This window comes from Heterodontus francisci, chromosome 18 (genome assembly GCF_036365525.1).
Source record: "Heterodontus francisci isolate sHetFra1 chromosome 18, sHetFra1.hap1, whole genome shotgun sequence".
Classification (NCBI taxonomy): domain Eukaryota; kingdom Metazoa; phylum Chordata; class Chondrichthyes; order Heterodontiformes; family Heterodontidae; genus Heterodontus; species Heterodontus francisci.
Window position 1 is genome coordinate 72,209,938 of NC_090388.1, and position 16,706 is coordinate 72,226,643.

Consider the following 16,706-nt stretch of genomic DNA (forward strand, 5'->3'; position numbering starts at 1 on the left):
AAATACAGTTTATATCATTTCCCCCTGTTTTGCTGCTCTACAAAGAGAATCCAAAGATAAATGTGATAATTTTTTGCAAAGCTGTGTGACCTCTGTAATTTAACTTTTTTTATTCATTCATGGGATGTGGGAGTCGCTGGCTAGGACAGCATTTATTGCCCATCCCTAATTTCCCTTGAGAAGGTGGCCTTCTTGAACTGCTACAGTCCATGTGGGGTAGGTACACCCACAGTGCTGTTAGGAGGGGAGTTCCAGGATTTTAACCCAGCGACAGCGAAGCAACGGTGATATAGTTCCAAGTCAGGAAATGTGTGGCTTGGAGGGGAACTTGCAGGTGGTGGTGTTCCCATTCAATTGCTGCGCTTGTCCTCTTAGATGGTAGAGGTCGCGGGTTTGGAGGTGCTGTCTAAGGAGCCTTGGTGAATTGCTGCAGTGCATCTTGTAGATGGTACACACTTACCACTGTGCATTGGTGGTGGAGGGAGTGAATGTTTGTGGATGGGGTGCCAATCAAGTGGGCTGCTTTGTCCTGGATGGTGTAAATCTTCCTGAGTGTTGTTGGAGTTGCATGCATCCAAGCAACTGGATTCCATCACACTGCTGACTTGTGTCTTGTAGATGGTGGGCAGGCTTTGGGGAGTTAGGAGGTGAGTTACTCGCCGCAGGATTCTTAGCCTCTGACCTGCTCTTGTAGCTATTGTATTTATATGGCTACTCCAGTTCAGGTTTCTGGTCAATGGTAACCCCCAGGATGATAATCTTGCTGCTTTGAGACTGGTATTTGCTAATCAGCAGAGGTGCAAGTAGTTTGTGGCTCATTTTCAGATCCTTTTCTCATGGCCCTCTCATTTTTGCATGGTTGCCATCCTTCTGTAATAAGTGGTGTAAAAATGTGACCTAAACCTTCTGTCCCTCTGCACCCTCCTTCCATGCATTAGCTGACCAGAAGGGCAGTAAACAGGTGCCTACTGTTCACCCCACTTTGCTGCCACTCCTTGTTTTGTTTTGGTCTCCATATTATTTCTCTTGTGCATAAATAAAAATGATTAAAAAGTCTGCGTTGATCACAATAAATGCACTGGTCAGCAGATTATATTACAGCACGGAGTGAGAAGCTCAGTGCACAGGTTGCAAACTAAACTGCTGCTCCCCACTTTTTCCACTGCACACTCCATGTAATTGCGAGGTCACCATGTTCATAACTTCTGGCTGTAACCATGAGCTGTCACATGTACATGACCCATGCTGGTGCCACTGGCCCTGAACTTAAAGGTTTACCGCCGACAGCAGCAACCCCAAATGAAACTTGGCCACATTTGCAAACAGCAGCCTCCAAGATGACCCAGTTGAAAAAACAAAACTGGGCCTTCTCAGATATTGTTCTTAACAAATGTGACAAATTTACTTTGGAGTTGCTGCACCAGGAGCCAGCCAGGGCACTTAAGCCAATATACAAACAGCTTACGTTGAAAACTTCACCCAGACTCCTCGGCACCTTGATTCAGAACTTAAATCCTTATTTTGCTGAGAACTTCAGATTTTGCTGCTAGTTGGCTATTGGCCTCCAGTAACTCATTATTCACAGCTCAGCAAATGTAAGAAAAAGAACTTGCATTTATATAGTGCCTTTCACAACCTCAGGATGTCCCAAAGCAGTTTACATTGAATGAAATACTTTTGAAGTGTATTCACTGTTGTAATGGAGGAAAAGTGACAGCCAATTTGTGCACAGTACAGTCCCACAAGCAGCAATGATGTTTTTGTGATTAAAAACAGAAAATACTGGAAATACTCAGCAGATAAGGCAGACTTTTTGGAGACAGAAGTAGAGTTAACATTTCAGGTCGATCTTTCATCAATACCTGAAACGTGAACTCTGTTTCTCTCGCCACAGATGCTGCCTGACCTGCTGAGTATTTACAGCACTTTCTTATTTCAGATTTCCAGTATTCATAATGTTTTGTTTTTGTATTCATGTTTCAGTGATGCTGCTGAGGGCTAAATATTAGCCAAGACATCAGGAAGGCCTCCTTGGATGTCTTCAAAATAGTGCCGTAGGATCTTTTATACCCACTCGAGACCAGACACAACCCTGGTTTAATCTTTCATGTGAAAGAAGACATCTCTGACAGTGCAGTGCTCCCTCAGCAGTCCAGCGTAGATTATGTGCTCAAGTCTCTGGAATGAGACAAACTCACAACCTACTGATTCAGGCAACAGTGCCACCACTAAGTCACAGCTGAGTCAGATATCCTTCCTTTATTAAAGACTTGGATTGGTAAACTAGAAATGTAAATGGATATTTGAAGTTGACAACATTTAGTGAAATGGAATGATTAACCTGCATATTCCACGTGTGCTGCTTGATATCCCGTAAACCTGTATGTTTACAACTTAATTGTGACACAGTGGCTTATTTTGGAAAGAACAGAATGAAGTTTTGTTTTTATTTACAATCAGGTGTTTTGGGACAGTACCTGTATGTGATTACGCTTGCACAACAGCCTTGGAGCTTTAGTGTTCATACTACCATTCCAGTTAACTTTTTGCCTTAATAGTGCAACCCCTAGATAGCCTCTAAATATCAGCCATTGAGCTGAAGCCCACTAACTAAATGTCAAACAGTCTTAACTTGCCTGTAGCATTCCAGTGATTACCACCCATTTTTGGCAGCAATTGCTTCCATTTGTGTAATCAAAACAGAAAATGCTGGAAATACTCAGCAGGTCAGACAGCATCCGTGGAAAGAGAAACAGAGTTCACATTTCAGGTCGATGGCCTTTCATCAGAATTGGAAAAAGTTAGAGATGTAATAGGTTTTAAGCAAGTTCAGAGGCAGAGCAAGGAGGGGAGAATAGAACAAAAGGGAAGGTCTGATAGGGTGGAAGGCAGGAGAGATTAAATGACAAAAGAGGACAAAGCAAAAACTGTGGTAATGGGACAAGTAAAGAAAATTTTTTTTGTGTGTTGCATATAGAAGAAGCATGTAACATTGACGATAATCCACCTTCAAACTGCTAGAGTTCAGTTGGCTGGAAAGAAAGCTGCTGTTGCAGATAGTTTCACCCCATCAGATGCCAATTTTTTCTTTCTGATTTTGATCCCACTTTGAAAAAAGATGATTTTGGGAGGAAAAAACATAATTCCAAGTACAAACAGCAATTTAAGGGCGAAAATTATCCAAGATATGAGTGATGGTGAAAGAGGGAATGGGACAGGGTCTTGACTAAGAAGAAGTTAAAGTGATGGGCAAAAATAACATTGTTCCAAAATGAATTTTTTTGGCACTCTTAACAGCAGTTAACATAGTAATACAGCATCACTTGATTTATTATTAGTAAAGCAGTGTCATTGGGGTTAATAATACAATAATGCAGCGGCATTTGGGTATAATGCTGTATTGGGGTTGATAATTGAGTAATGCAGTGATATTAAGACTGTTAATTCAGTACTGCACCAACATTGGGGTGAATTGCATAGAATCCACAGCACAGAAACAGGCAACTCAACCCAATTTGTCTATGCCAGCATTTATAGTCCAGACAATCTTCCTGCCACCCGTCTTCATTGAATCCTATCTGCACATCCTTCCATTCATTTCTCCTTCAACTCATTTCTCCTTCAACTATTCATAGTAGTAGAAAGTTCCACATTCTTACCACACTCTGGATAAAGTTTCTCTTGAATTCCCTATTGGATTTATTTGTGACTATCTAATACATATAGTCCCTGGTTCTGGTCTCCTCTAAAAATGGAACATCATCTTTGTGTCTACCTAATCAAACCCCTTCATATTTTAAATACCTCTATTTGGTCACCCCTCAGCCGTCTCTTTTCCAGAGAAAAGAGCACCAGCCTGTTCAGCCTTTCCTGATAAATATAGCCTGTTGTTTCTGGTATCATCCTTGGTTTTTTTTTTTGCTTCGTCTCCAGTGCCTCCATATTTTTATAGTATGAACAGAACTGTGCACAGTACGCCAAGGTTCAATACAAGTTTATCATAACTTCTCTGCTTTTCAATCCTATCCCTCTAAAAATAAACCACAGTGCTTAGTTTGCTTTTTTTAATGGCCTTATTGACCTGCATCGATACTTGATGAGTTTCTGCGTTCCCTAGATTCTTTTGCTTCTCTATCCACTTAGGCTGTTAGTATCCAAGCAATATGTGGCCTTATTCTTTCTACCAAAATATAAGACCTCACACTTGCGTTTATTGCAATTCACTTGCCAATTACAAGCCCATTCTGCAAGTTTATGAATGACGTCTTGTATTTTTTGCAGTCCTCTTCTGTATTAATTATACAGCAATGCAGCACCATTGAGGTTAATGATGCAGTAATGCAGCAGCATTCATGATGCAATAATGCAGTGGAATTGAAGTAAATACTGTGTTGCAGTGATTTTGAGGATAATGCAGCAGTATTAGGGTTGTTCATATCGTATTGCAGCAACATTGTGGTTAATGCAGTAATGCACCAAGATCAAAAATACCCCATGTAAAACTGTGCAAGTGATAAAACTCTGACCAGTGCATAATTTATAATCTATCCATAAATTGCTTGGTGACATTCAATCAAGATGAATGGAAGGTTGACGAGGCAAGAGTTAAACCTTAACAGTACAGTGCACCAGGAATCCGCTGTAACAGTTGGGCACCAGTAGGTGGAAACATTGAAAGGAGGCTTTGTTTTCAAAGACAGCATCTACTGCCAACCTTTCACAAATTGCCACATACCTGCAACCTTTGCTGTTTAAAAGCCCGTTCAGTTCATTTTAGTTTTTTTGCTATCTATAATTCAAATAATAGTCCCAATGTGTGGTTCAGACATCTGCAAACAAATTAATTAGGGATGAAACATGCCATTGGCTAAGTTTTGACTCATACGGAAACTACATCCACACAGTGGGATTTATTGTATACTAATGAGGAACCGTTGGGATTAATACAGTAATGCAACGTAATTAGGATTAACAATATACTGTGCAGTAACACTGGGATTTATACACCAGTGATGTCACTCTTGCAGCATGAGTTCATTTATTACCAAGCGTTGGAGTTTGTTGCAAGGTCTCGGGTTCTGAATCCTGGAATTCCCCACACCAAGCAGCAACTGACGGATTAATGGCGTAATGAATGTTTCCAGGGGCTTGAAACCGAACAGACATTTTGTGCGTCCGTGTCCATCTTTGTGCCTCTGTGTACCTGTCTGTCTCTGTGTCTCTATATGTAAGTGTGTGCATGTGCGTATCTCTGTCTGTGTAACAGCGTATGTGTGTATGTAGTTTCCGTATGAGCCAAAACTTAGCCAATGGCATGTTTCATTCTTTGGCGTCATCCCTAATTAATTTGTTTGCAGATGTCTGAACTACACATTGGGACTATTATTTGAATTATAGATAGCACAGAAATTAAAATGAACTGAACGGGCTTTTAAACAGCAAAGGTTGCAGGTATGTGGCAATTTGTGAAAGGTTGGCAGTAGATGCTGTCTTTGAAAACAAAGCCTCCTTTCAATGTTTCCACCTACTGGTGCCCAACTGTTACAGCGGATTCCTGGTGCACTGTACTGTTAAGGTTTAACTCTTGCCTCGTCAACCTTCCATTCATCTTGATTGAATGTCACCGAGCAACTTATGGATAGATTATAAATTATGCACTGGTCAGAGTTTTATCACATGCGCAGTTTTACATGGGGTATTTTTGAGAGAATTATTGTGAGGGAGAATTTGGCAAAAGCATCAATACTTTAGAAATATAAAAGCAATGGGACTTTATCCATCTCCACTTCCAGGTATCTTTCCTTCCCCCCCCCCCCCCGAAACTTCAGTCATTAACTCCAGCAGTACGATCAACAGCCTCACAACCCTCTGGGGGAAATAATGTTTCCCTATTCTGTAATCCTAAATTGCTTGCCATTAATCTAGATCCTCTGTTCTAGACCTACAATCACCAGAAACAGTCTGTTTCTATCTGTTGTATCCCATCCCTTCATAACTTTAAACACCTCGATCAAATCACCCTGCAATCTGCACTGTTATAACAAAAATTGGCACAATTTTTGAATGCTCTCTATGACCTCAGTGTCCTTCCTGTTCCTTGAGCCCCAAAGCAAGTACTCCACCTGAAGTCTTACTAAGGTTTTATATAGATTTGCCATGAGGCCTACTTTTAGGTGAAGGGAGAATCTGACACATATTGGGACATGTGTGGTAAATTGAGCCTTTTAAGTTCTATGTCACAATGCATATTTCTTTCTGTACTTGTAGTCAGATGTTCTACCACAACTGTGATAAAATGCTTTGTTTATGTTTTTGTGGCTCACAGACTGTTGAGCCTGCTGCACAGCTAAAGCACTGAGCTACATATTAGTATTTGGGAACATATAGATTACTTTCATAAACTTGCAAATAGTAGATATCGAATGAGGGCATTTTAGATAAGCTGCATTGTAAAAGCACCAACAAAATGCGCTCCAAGACAGGACGCTGAAAGAGGGGCTACCAGTACTTTTCTATACAGTCCCAAGTGCTTTAAATATCACATCACCAGGGGAGAAGAGTAACAATGGATCGGAATGTTCTGCTTGAAATAAGAAAGAACCGAAACAAAATTTACATGTAGATCCCAATGATCATTTTCATTTTGATAGTACTTTTATTGTTTTAATTTTTTTCACAGAGAGACACAAGAAAAATGGACACTGATCCAAGAAGTTAGGAGGAGTGATGAAAAGCTTGGTCGAAGAAATGGGTGCTCAAGGATTTTTATTGGATGGGAGAGGGGTGGAAAAGTTTAGAGTGGGAATTCCAAAGAGTAGGGCTGATGCAGCTGAAAGTGCTGCTATTTATGATGGGACAAGGAAAAGGGATGTGGGCGGGGAGGGGGATGGGGTGGTACGGGTGGGCAGATGTTACACAAAAAAAGTGTCAGAGGAATGGAGTTTTTGGTGGGAGGAAGGTGATATGGAGAACATTATAGATAGGCTAGGGTGAGACAATGGAAATTTAAAGACCAGCACAAGGATTTTAAGTTTAATGCATGGAGGACCAAGGAGTCAGTGTAGGCAAGGGAGGGTGAAAGCAGGGTGAGGGAGGTTATGGATAAGTGAGGCATAGAATGTGGCAGGAAATATATAGCAGAGTTTTGAGCAAGTTGGCGTTTATGCAGGATAGGGATGGGAAGCCATCAAGAAGAGCATTGGAAAAGTCAGTCTGGAGATGACCGGTGTGAATAAAGGTCTCACTGACTTGATGGTGAGAATCTTCATGGTTAGAAGTAATGCTCCCCCTGTCTAACACAAGAATCATGGGTTTCTTTGTGTGAATCTTTGGGGTATTGTTTTGAACATGACTTGTATGTGACCATATATGATATTGAGTTATCCTGTGACTCAAGTTCTGAGGCTTCAGGTATAAATTCTTAACAGAGAGAGATGGACATATTAAATTGACTTTCTAAATGTCCCCCTGAAGATTAAGACCAAGATATAATACTGCAATATTGTTTTGTGTTGACTTTAGGAAGCCTCGCCCAGTGTCTCAGCTGGTGGCACAGCAAGTAACCCAACAATTTGCATCACCCACACAACCAAAGAAAGAGAAAAAAGACAAGGGAGAGAAGGAAAAAAATGAGAAAGAAACTGTCAGTAAAAAGAACAGTCACAAGAAAACAAGGTAATGCTTTGACATGAATGTTACATCAAAAGCAAGCAAGATGTTTCATTTTATAGCTCAGGTGTATGGTGTCTTTTCTTTGCTGGTTTGTGAACAAATTAGATCTTCTTGCTCTAAGTTTGGTAATTTCTGTGCAGAACACTTCCAGCATATTGATCATTGGCTCACGTTTGAGATGTACTAATGACAAAGCAGTTTTGGTACAGAATTAAGGGGTTAGTTTTTGCAGTGCACAAGACAGATTCATTATTTGTCACTTGATCCGATATTCATCAAAGCCAGTTGTATCCCTAAACCTCTGCTAAATTGAAAGCAAAAACTCCATGCAAAATCATCAAGGCTCCTTGAGAGTTGTTCAATTTTTACACTGTGACTTAGGAGAGTGAAAACAAAATGCCTGCACATTGTCTGACTCTACTCAAATAGAGCTAAACCTTTATTAGAGTCATAGAGTTATACAGCCCACCATGTCCGTGTCAGCTATCATGCCCATCAATTCTAACCCTATTTTCCAGCACTTGGCCCATAGCCTTGTAAGCTATGGCGTTTCAAGTGCTCATCTAAATACTTCTTAAATGTTGTGAGGGTTCCTGCCTCTGCCACCTCTTCAGGCAATGCGTTCCAGATTCCAACCACCCTCTGAGTGAAAACATTTTTCCTCAAATCCCCTGTAAACCTCCTGCCCCTTACCTTAAATCTATGCCCTCTGGTTGTTGTCCCCTCCGCTAAGGAAAAATATTTCTTCCTATCTATGTCCCTTTATAATTTTGTATACCTCAATCAGGTCCCCTCTCAGCCTTCTTTGCTCTAAGGAAAACAACCTTAGCCTATCCAGTCTCTCTTCATAGCTGAAATGCTCCAGCCCAGGCAACATCCTGGTGAATCTCCTCTGCACCTTCTCCAGTGCAATCACATCCTTCCTATACTGTGGTCACCAGAACTGTACACAGTATTCCTATCTCAGGAAATATTTCTTTTAATTCATTCACAGGGTGTGGACATCGCTGGCAAGACCAGTATTTATTGCTCATCCATAATTGCTCTTCAGGAGGTGGTGGTGAGCTTCCTTCTTGAACCTCTGCAGTCCGTGTGGTGAAGGTATATCCACAGTGCTGTTAGATGGGGAGGCCAGTGATATATTTCTAAATCAGGATGGAGGGGAACTTGGATGTGTGGTTTTCCCATGTGCCTGTTGCCCTTGTTCTTTTAGATGGTAGAAGTCACAGGTTTATGAGGTGCAGTTGAAGAAGGCTTGGAAAGTTGCAGTAGTGCGTCGTTCAGATGATATATACTGCCCGTGTGATTGGTGCTGGAGGGAATGAATGTCTAAGTTTGTGGATGTGATGCCGATCAAGCAGACTGCTTTGTCCTGGAAGGCACTGAGCTGCTCGAGTGTAATAGTGGCAAGTGGGGAGTATTCCATCACTCTACTGACATTCTTTGTAGGTGGTAAAACGGTTTTGGGGAGTCAGGTCACAGAATATCCAGCCTCTGACCTGCTATGTAGCCACAGTATTTATGTGGCTGATCCAGTTAAGTTACTGGTCAATGAACATAAGAAATAGGAGCAGGAATAGGCCATACGGCCGTTCATGCCTGCTATGCCATTCAATAACATCATGGCTGACCTGATCTTGGCTTCAACTCCACTTTCCTGGCTGTTCCCCATAACACTTGACTCCACTATAGGTCAAGAATCTGTCTACCTCAGCCTTTAATACGTTCATTGACAGCCTCCCCAGCTCTCTGAGGTAGTGAATTCCAAAGATTCAAGACCCTCTGAGAGAAGAAATTCCTCCTCATCTCCATCTTAAATGGGAGACCCCTTATTTTGAAACTGTGCTCCCTAGTTCTAGATTCCCCCAGGAGGGGAAACATCTTCTCAGCATCTACCCTGTCAAGCCCCCTCAGAATCTTATGTGTTTCAATAAGATCACCTCTCGTTCTTCTAAACTCCAATGAGTGTAGGTCAAACCTGCTCAACCTTTCCACATGAGACAACCTCTTCATCCCATTATTCAGCCTAGCGCACCTTCTCTGAACTGCTTCCAGTGCATGTATATCCCTCCTTAAATAAGGGGACCAAAGCTGTACACAGTGCTCTAGGTGTGGTTGCCCTGTACAGATGTAGCAAGAATTCCCTACTTTTTTATTCCCTTTGCAATAAAGGCCAACATTCCATTTGCCTTCCTAATTACTTGCTGTACCTGCATGTACCTATATGGCACCTTATCGAATGATAACCCCCAAGGGTATTGACGGCAGGGGATTCAGGTGAATGTCAAGGGGAGATGGTTAGATTCTCTCTTGTTGGAGATGGTCATTGCCTCATGCTTGTGGTGCTAATGATATTTGCAATTACCAACCCAACCCTGGATGTTATCCAGGTCTTGCTCCATGAGGGCATGGATTCTCTCATTATCTGAGGAATTGCAAATAGAACTGAACACAGTGCATTCATCAGTCAACATTCCTGTTTCTGACCTTATGATGGAGGGAAGGTCGTTGATGAAGCAACTGAAGATGGTTGGGCCGAAGCACTCCCCGGAGCAGCTCCTGCAGAGATGTCCTGGAGCTGAGATGATTGACCTCCAACAACCACAACTATCTTCCCTTGTGCTTGGTATGACTCCGAAGAGTAGCGAATTTTCCCCCAATTTCCATTGACTTTAATTTTACTAAGGCTATTTCGTGCCACATTCGGTCAAATGCTGCCTTGATGTCAAAGTCAGTCACTGAGGCCTCACCTCTGGAATTCAGCTCTTTTGTCTATGCTTGGATCAAGGCTGTAATTGGGTCTGGAACCGAGTGGCAGAACCCAAACGGAGCATCAGTGAGCGGGTTACTGGTGAGTACGTGTTACTTGATAGCACTGTCGACGACACCTTGCATCACTTTGCTGATGATTGAGAATAGACTGATGGGGCTGTAATTGGCCAGATTGGATTTCTCCTGCCTTTTGTGGACAGGCCATACCTGGACAATTTTCCATTTTGTCAGGTACTTCCCAGTGTTGTAGCTGTAATGGAACAGCTTGGCTTAGAGGTATGGCTAGTTCTGAAGCACAAGTCTTCACTACAGGCGAGATGTTATTAGGGCCCATAGCCTTTGTTGTATCCAATGCGCTCAGACATTTTTTGCTATCGGAATTGAATGGAATTGGCTGAAAACTGACTGTTGTGATGTTTGGGGTGTCAGGAGAAAGTTGAGATGGATCATCCACTCGGCACTTCTGGCTGAACATGGTTGCAAACACTTCAGCCTTATCTTTTGTATTTAATTGCTGGGCTATGCCATCATTGAGGATGGGGATGTTCATGAAGGCTCCTATTCCCATTAGTTCTTTTATTGTCCTCCACCATTCACGACTGGATGTGGCAGGACTGCAGAGCTTTGATCTGATCCATTGATTGGTGGATTTTATCTCCACATAAGCGTGATACTGTCATGGACAGATGCAACTGCGACAGGTAGATGGGTGAGGATAAGGTCAAGTAAGTTTTTCCCTTTTGTTGGTTCTCTCACCACCTGCCGCAGACCCAATCTGGCAGCTATATCCTTTGGGACTCAGCCAACTTGGTCAGTAGTGGTGCGACTGAGCCGCTCTTGGTGATGGACGTTGGAGTCCCTCACCCCGAGTATGTTCTGTGTCCTTGCTACCCTCAGTGCTTCTTCCAAGTGGTGTTCAACAGCAAGGAGTACTGGTTCATCAGCTAAGAGAAAGCGGTAGTTGGTAATTAGGTGGTTTCCCAGGGCCATCCCCTACTGACTGTGTACAACTGTGCCACTGCCTCTGGTGGGTCTGGCCTGCTGTTGGGACAGGACATACCCAGGGATGGTGACGTTGGGTGATAACTATGGTTCTGTGAAAATGACAAATTTCACAAGTATCATACCAGAAATAGATGGTAACCTAGGGGCTAAAAAGAGTGAGGAGATTAATATCAGCAGAGAAAAAGTATTGGAGCAACTTAAGGGACAAATCCCTGGAACCTGATGGCCTGCACCCTAAGGTTCTAAAAGATATAGCTGCAGAGGTAGTGGATGAGCTAGCTATGAATTCCTTAGATTTGGGAATGGTCCCATCAGATTGGAAGTTGACAAATGTTACATCACTTTTCAAGAAAGGAGAGAGAGAAAACAGTGAACTGCAGGTCAGTTAGCCTAACATCAGTTGTTGGAAAAGTACTGGAATCTATTATGAAGGAAGTCTTAACAATGCACTTAGAAAAGCAGAGTATGATTAGAACAAGTCAGCATGGTTTTACTAAAGGGAAATCCTGTTTAACAAATTTATTAGAGTTTTTTGAGGATGTAACCAGGGTAGATAACGGGGAACCAGTAGATGTAGTATACCTGGATTTCCAAAAGGCATTCGATAAGGTGCCACCCAAAAGGTTAATAGGCAAGATAAGGGCTCATGGTGTTGGGGGTAATATATTAGCTTGGATAAAGGATTGGTTAATGGAAAGGAAGCAAAGAGTGGGCATAAGCAGGGCATTTTCAAGTTGGCAGGCAGTGAATAGTGGAGTGCTGCAAGGATCAGTGCTGGGGCCTCAGCTATTTCCAATCTATATTAATGACTTAGATGAAGAGACAGAGAGTAATGTCTCTAGGTGGAAAGGTAAGCTGTGGGGAGGACACAGAGGCTGCAAAGAGATACAGACAGGTTAAGTGAGTGGGCAACAAGATGGCAGATGGAGTATAATGAAGGGAAGTGTGAAGTTATTCACTTTGGTTGTAAAAATAGAAAAGCAGAATATTTTTTTTAAAGGTGTGACACTTGTAAAGTGTTGATGTTCAAAGAGACTTGGGTGTGCTTGTACAAGGAATGAGAAAGTTGGCATGCAGGTACAGCAAGCAATTAGGAAGGCAAATGACATGTTGGCCTTTATTGCAAGGGAATTGGCGTACCGGAATAACTAAGTCTTGCTACAATTGTACAGGGTTTTGGTGAGACCACATCTGGAGTATTATGTATTTGAGTATTATCTGGAGTTTTGGTCTCTGTATTTAAGAAAGGATTTACTTGCATTGGAAACAGTACAGTGCAGGTTCACTAAATTGGTCGCTGAGATGAGGGGGTTGGCCTATGAAGAGAGGCTAAGTAAATTGGGCCATATTCTCGAGTTTAGAAGAATGAGAGGCAATCTTATTGAAACATACAAGATTGTGAAAGGGCTGGATAGCATGGACGTTGAGAGATCGTTTCCGCTGGTTGTGGAATCTAAAACACGGGGGCACAGTCGCAGGATAAGGGGCCTAGCACATAGGACTGAGATGAGAAGAAATTACTTCACTCAAAGGGTTGTGAATCTTTAGAATTCTCTACCCCAGAGAGTTATGAATGCTCCATAGTTGAATACATTTAAGGCTGAATAGTCAGATTTTTGGTCTCGGAATCGAGGGATATGGTGAGGAGGCAGGAAAGTGAAATTGAAGCCTAAGATCAGCCATGATCATATTGAATGGCGGAGCAGGCTCAATGGGCCATATGGTCTACTACTATTTTTTGTGTTCTTGTGTCAGGCTGTCGTAATTTGGAAGGCAAATGGTATGTTGGCTTTTATTGCAAGGGGATTTGAGTACAGGAATAAACAAGTCTTGCTGCAATTGTATAGAGCCTTGATGAGACTGCACCTGGAGTATTGTGTACAGTTTTGGTCTCCTTACCAAAGGAAGGGTATACTTGCCATTGAGGGAGTGCAACGAAGGTTCACCCGACTGATTACTTAGATGGCGGGATTGTTTTATGAGGAGAGATTGAGGAGACTGGGCCTATATTCTCTAACGTTTAGAAGAATGAGAGGTGACCTCATTGAAGCATACAAAATTCTTGCAGGGCTCAACAGGGTTGATGCAGGAAGGATGTTTCCCTTGGGGGTGTGGGGGGGTGGTCTAAAACCAGGGAACACAGTCTCAGAATAAGAGTTCGGCCATTTAGGACTGAGATGAGGAGGAATTTCTTCACTGAACATGGTGAATCTTTGGAATTCTCTACCCCAGAGGGCTGTGGAGGCTCAATCATTGAGTATGTTCACGACAGAGATTGATAGATTTCTAGATATTAAAGATATCAAAGGAAATGGGCATAGTGCAGGAAAATAGTGTTGAGGTAAAAGATCAACCATGATCTAGTTGAAAGGTGGAGTAGGCTCGAGGGGCTGAATGGTCTACTCCTGCTCCGATTTCCTATGTTCTTGTGTAGATGTTTGTGAGGAGGACTTTGCAGGATTGACTGGACCTTAAGTCCGAATTCGATGCTTCGGTCCATACCGAGGGGTCCTGTCCAGTTTTATTCTTCTTGCCTTTTTTGTCGCGACTTGATACAACTGAGTGGTTTGCTAGGCCATTTCAGAGGGCACTTAAAAGTCAAGCACATTGCTGTGGGTCGGGAGTCACATACGGGCCAGGCCAGGTAAGTACGTCAGGGTTCATTCCTTAAAGAACATTGGTGAACCAGTGGGTTTTTATGATAATCTGACAGCTTTTTATTCCAGATTTATTTAATTAACTGAATTCATATTCACAAACTGCCATAATGGGATTTGATCTCACACCTCCAGATTGTCAGCCTAGGCCTCTGGGTTAATAGTAAAGTAACATAATCACGATGCCAACATACCAGGTATGTGTGAGGTCACCATGCTACCGTACCCGTAATGGGGTTACATTTGGAGTCAACTTCAAATATAAGCTGGCCACAAGCTGTTCTCCCTTTCCATCACTTCCCTTAATCCCATGTCTGCCTCTGTAAAGTCAGACTTAACCTGTCTAGCATTAAATTGTACATAAGCCTCCAGTTTCTATGATTGAACTGAAGCCATCCTATTGGCTTCCTCCAAAATCTCTTCACTCTTGCCACTAACTCCATCACCCAACCTAGCTGCTTATTTCAGGTGTGCAAAGTTCTTGTGTTCTGTTTGATTCGAAGCTCAGCTTATATTGTATCTACAACCAAGACATCCATCATCTTCCCTATATTGTCTGACTCTGCCCCTACCTTATCCCAAGTGCTGTTGAAATCTTTGGCCATGACTTCGTCACCTGAAGACATAATTTCTCCAACGTCTTCATTGCCAGCCTCCACACTTCCAACCTCTGTAAATTCCAAATCGCTCACAACTCCACCCCCTGAATCCGGACCGATGCAAAGTCACACCTGTCCATCACCCAGTCGTCAGTGATCTACACTAGCTACCTGTCTCCTTAAATATAAAATTTAAAACCCTTGTACTCAGTTAAGGTATGGCAGGGCAGCTCAGCTGAGTGGAATGTGCCTTCTGTGGTATGTGGGAACTCATGGATGCACCATGTGTCTTTGACAAACACATCTGCAGGAAGTGTCACCGACTGCAGAAGCTTGAGCTCTGGGTTTCGGAACTCGAACAGCAGCTGGAGACACTGTGGTGCATCTGCGAGACAGAGAACCTTGTGGATAGCATGTTTAGGGAGGTGGTCATACCGCAGGTTAAGAGTGTGTAGGCAGAGAGGGAATGGGTGACCTCCAGGCAGTCTAAGAGAATCAGACAGGTCATGCAGGAGTTCCCTGAGATGATCTCGCTCGCTAAAATGGTTTTCCATTTTGATACTGGTGAGGGTGATGTTTCCTCAGAGGAGTGTAGCAAGAGCCAAGTCCGTGGCACCATGGGTGGCTCAGCTGCACAGCAGGAGAGAAAGAAGAGTGGAAGGACAATAGTGATAAGGGATTCGTTAGTTAGGGGAACAGATCGGTGTTTCCGTGGCCCTAAACGTGACTCCAGGATGGTATGTTGCCTCCCTGGTGCCAAGAATAATGTTAAGACAAGGTTAAGGGCATTCTACCTGAATGCATGCAGCATTCACAAAAAGGTGGATGATTTGAAGGCACAAATAGAGGTAAATGGATATGATTTAATTGCCATTACGGAGACATGGTTACAAGTTGACCTGGACTGGAAACTGATTATTCAGGGATATTCATCATTTAGGAAGGATAGGCGGTGGGGTAGCTCTATTAATAAGGGATGAGATCAGTACATCAGTGAGAGAGGATCTTCGATCTAAGGAGCAAGATGTAGAATCAGTTTGGGTGGAGCTAAGAAACAGCAAGGGACAGCAAACATTGGTGGGAGTTGTTTATAGGCCACCAAACAGTAGTAGTAATGTTGGGCACGGTATAAATCAGGAAATTAGAAGTGCATGGGCAATACAGTAATAATGGACGACTTCAATTTACATATAGACTGGGTAAACCTAATCAGCACTAATGCTGTGGAGGATGAATTCCTGGAGCGTGTACAAGATGGATTTCTGGAGCAGTATGTTGAGGAACCAACTAGGGATTAGGCTATTTTAGATTTAGTATTATGTAATGAGAAAGGGCTAATTAATAACCTTGCTGTAAAAGAGCCATTAGGAAATAGAAACCACAATATGATAGAATTTTACATTGAGTTTGAAAGTGATATATTTTATTCCGAAACTAGAGTCTTAAATCTGAACAAAGGAAACTATGAAAGTGTGAGGGACAAGTTGGCTATGGTGGATTGGGAAAATACATTAAAAGATTTGACAGTGGACAGACGCGGGCTAGTATTTAAAGGAGTATTACACTGTTTACAACAAATATACATTCCTCTAAGACACAAAAACCCAATAGGAAATGCGAATCAACCATGGCTAACAATAGATGTTAAAGATTGCATTAGATCAAAGGAAGTGGCTTATAGGCTGCCTGCAAACGGAATGCAGATTGCAAGCAGAGTGTGGAGATAGGAGTTTGATGAGTGGGGATTTTAAGTGTCAGTATCTTTCTTAACTGCTAACTGCAGACCAGATTTTAACTGGGATTTATCCATTATTTAGAGGGGTTTACTCTCTAAATAAAGTAAAGTTAAGGAAGTAAAGTAAGTTTCTTACAGTCTTCGGCAGGGATTAACAAGCTCTACTGCAGATTAGCTGATTAGTTAAGTCACTAATCAGTCCAATCTGGTTGCTGCAGTTTCAGCTTCCAGAAGTATAAATACAGAAGTCTGTGTGCAGGCTGAAAA

At 42.3% G+C, this 16,706-nt stretch overlaps 1 protein-coding gene across 4 annotated transcripts in view; it reads left to right on the forward strand.

The window, feature by feature from the left end:
* The window catches only part of yaf2 (YY1 associated factor 2), a 180,725-nt gene that overhangs the window by 149,677 nt on the left and 14,342 nt on the right, over positions 1-16,706 (forward strand). For all 4 annotated transcript variants that reach the window (XM_068050982.1, XM_068050980.1, XM_068050981.1 and 1 more), the window contains one exon: positions 7,522-7,674. In XM_068050982.1, coding sequence (XP_067907083.1) covers positions 7,522-7,674 — 153 coding nt within the window. The remainder of the gene's footprint in view (positions 1-7,521; positions 7,675-16,706) is intronic.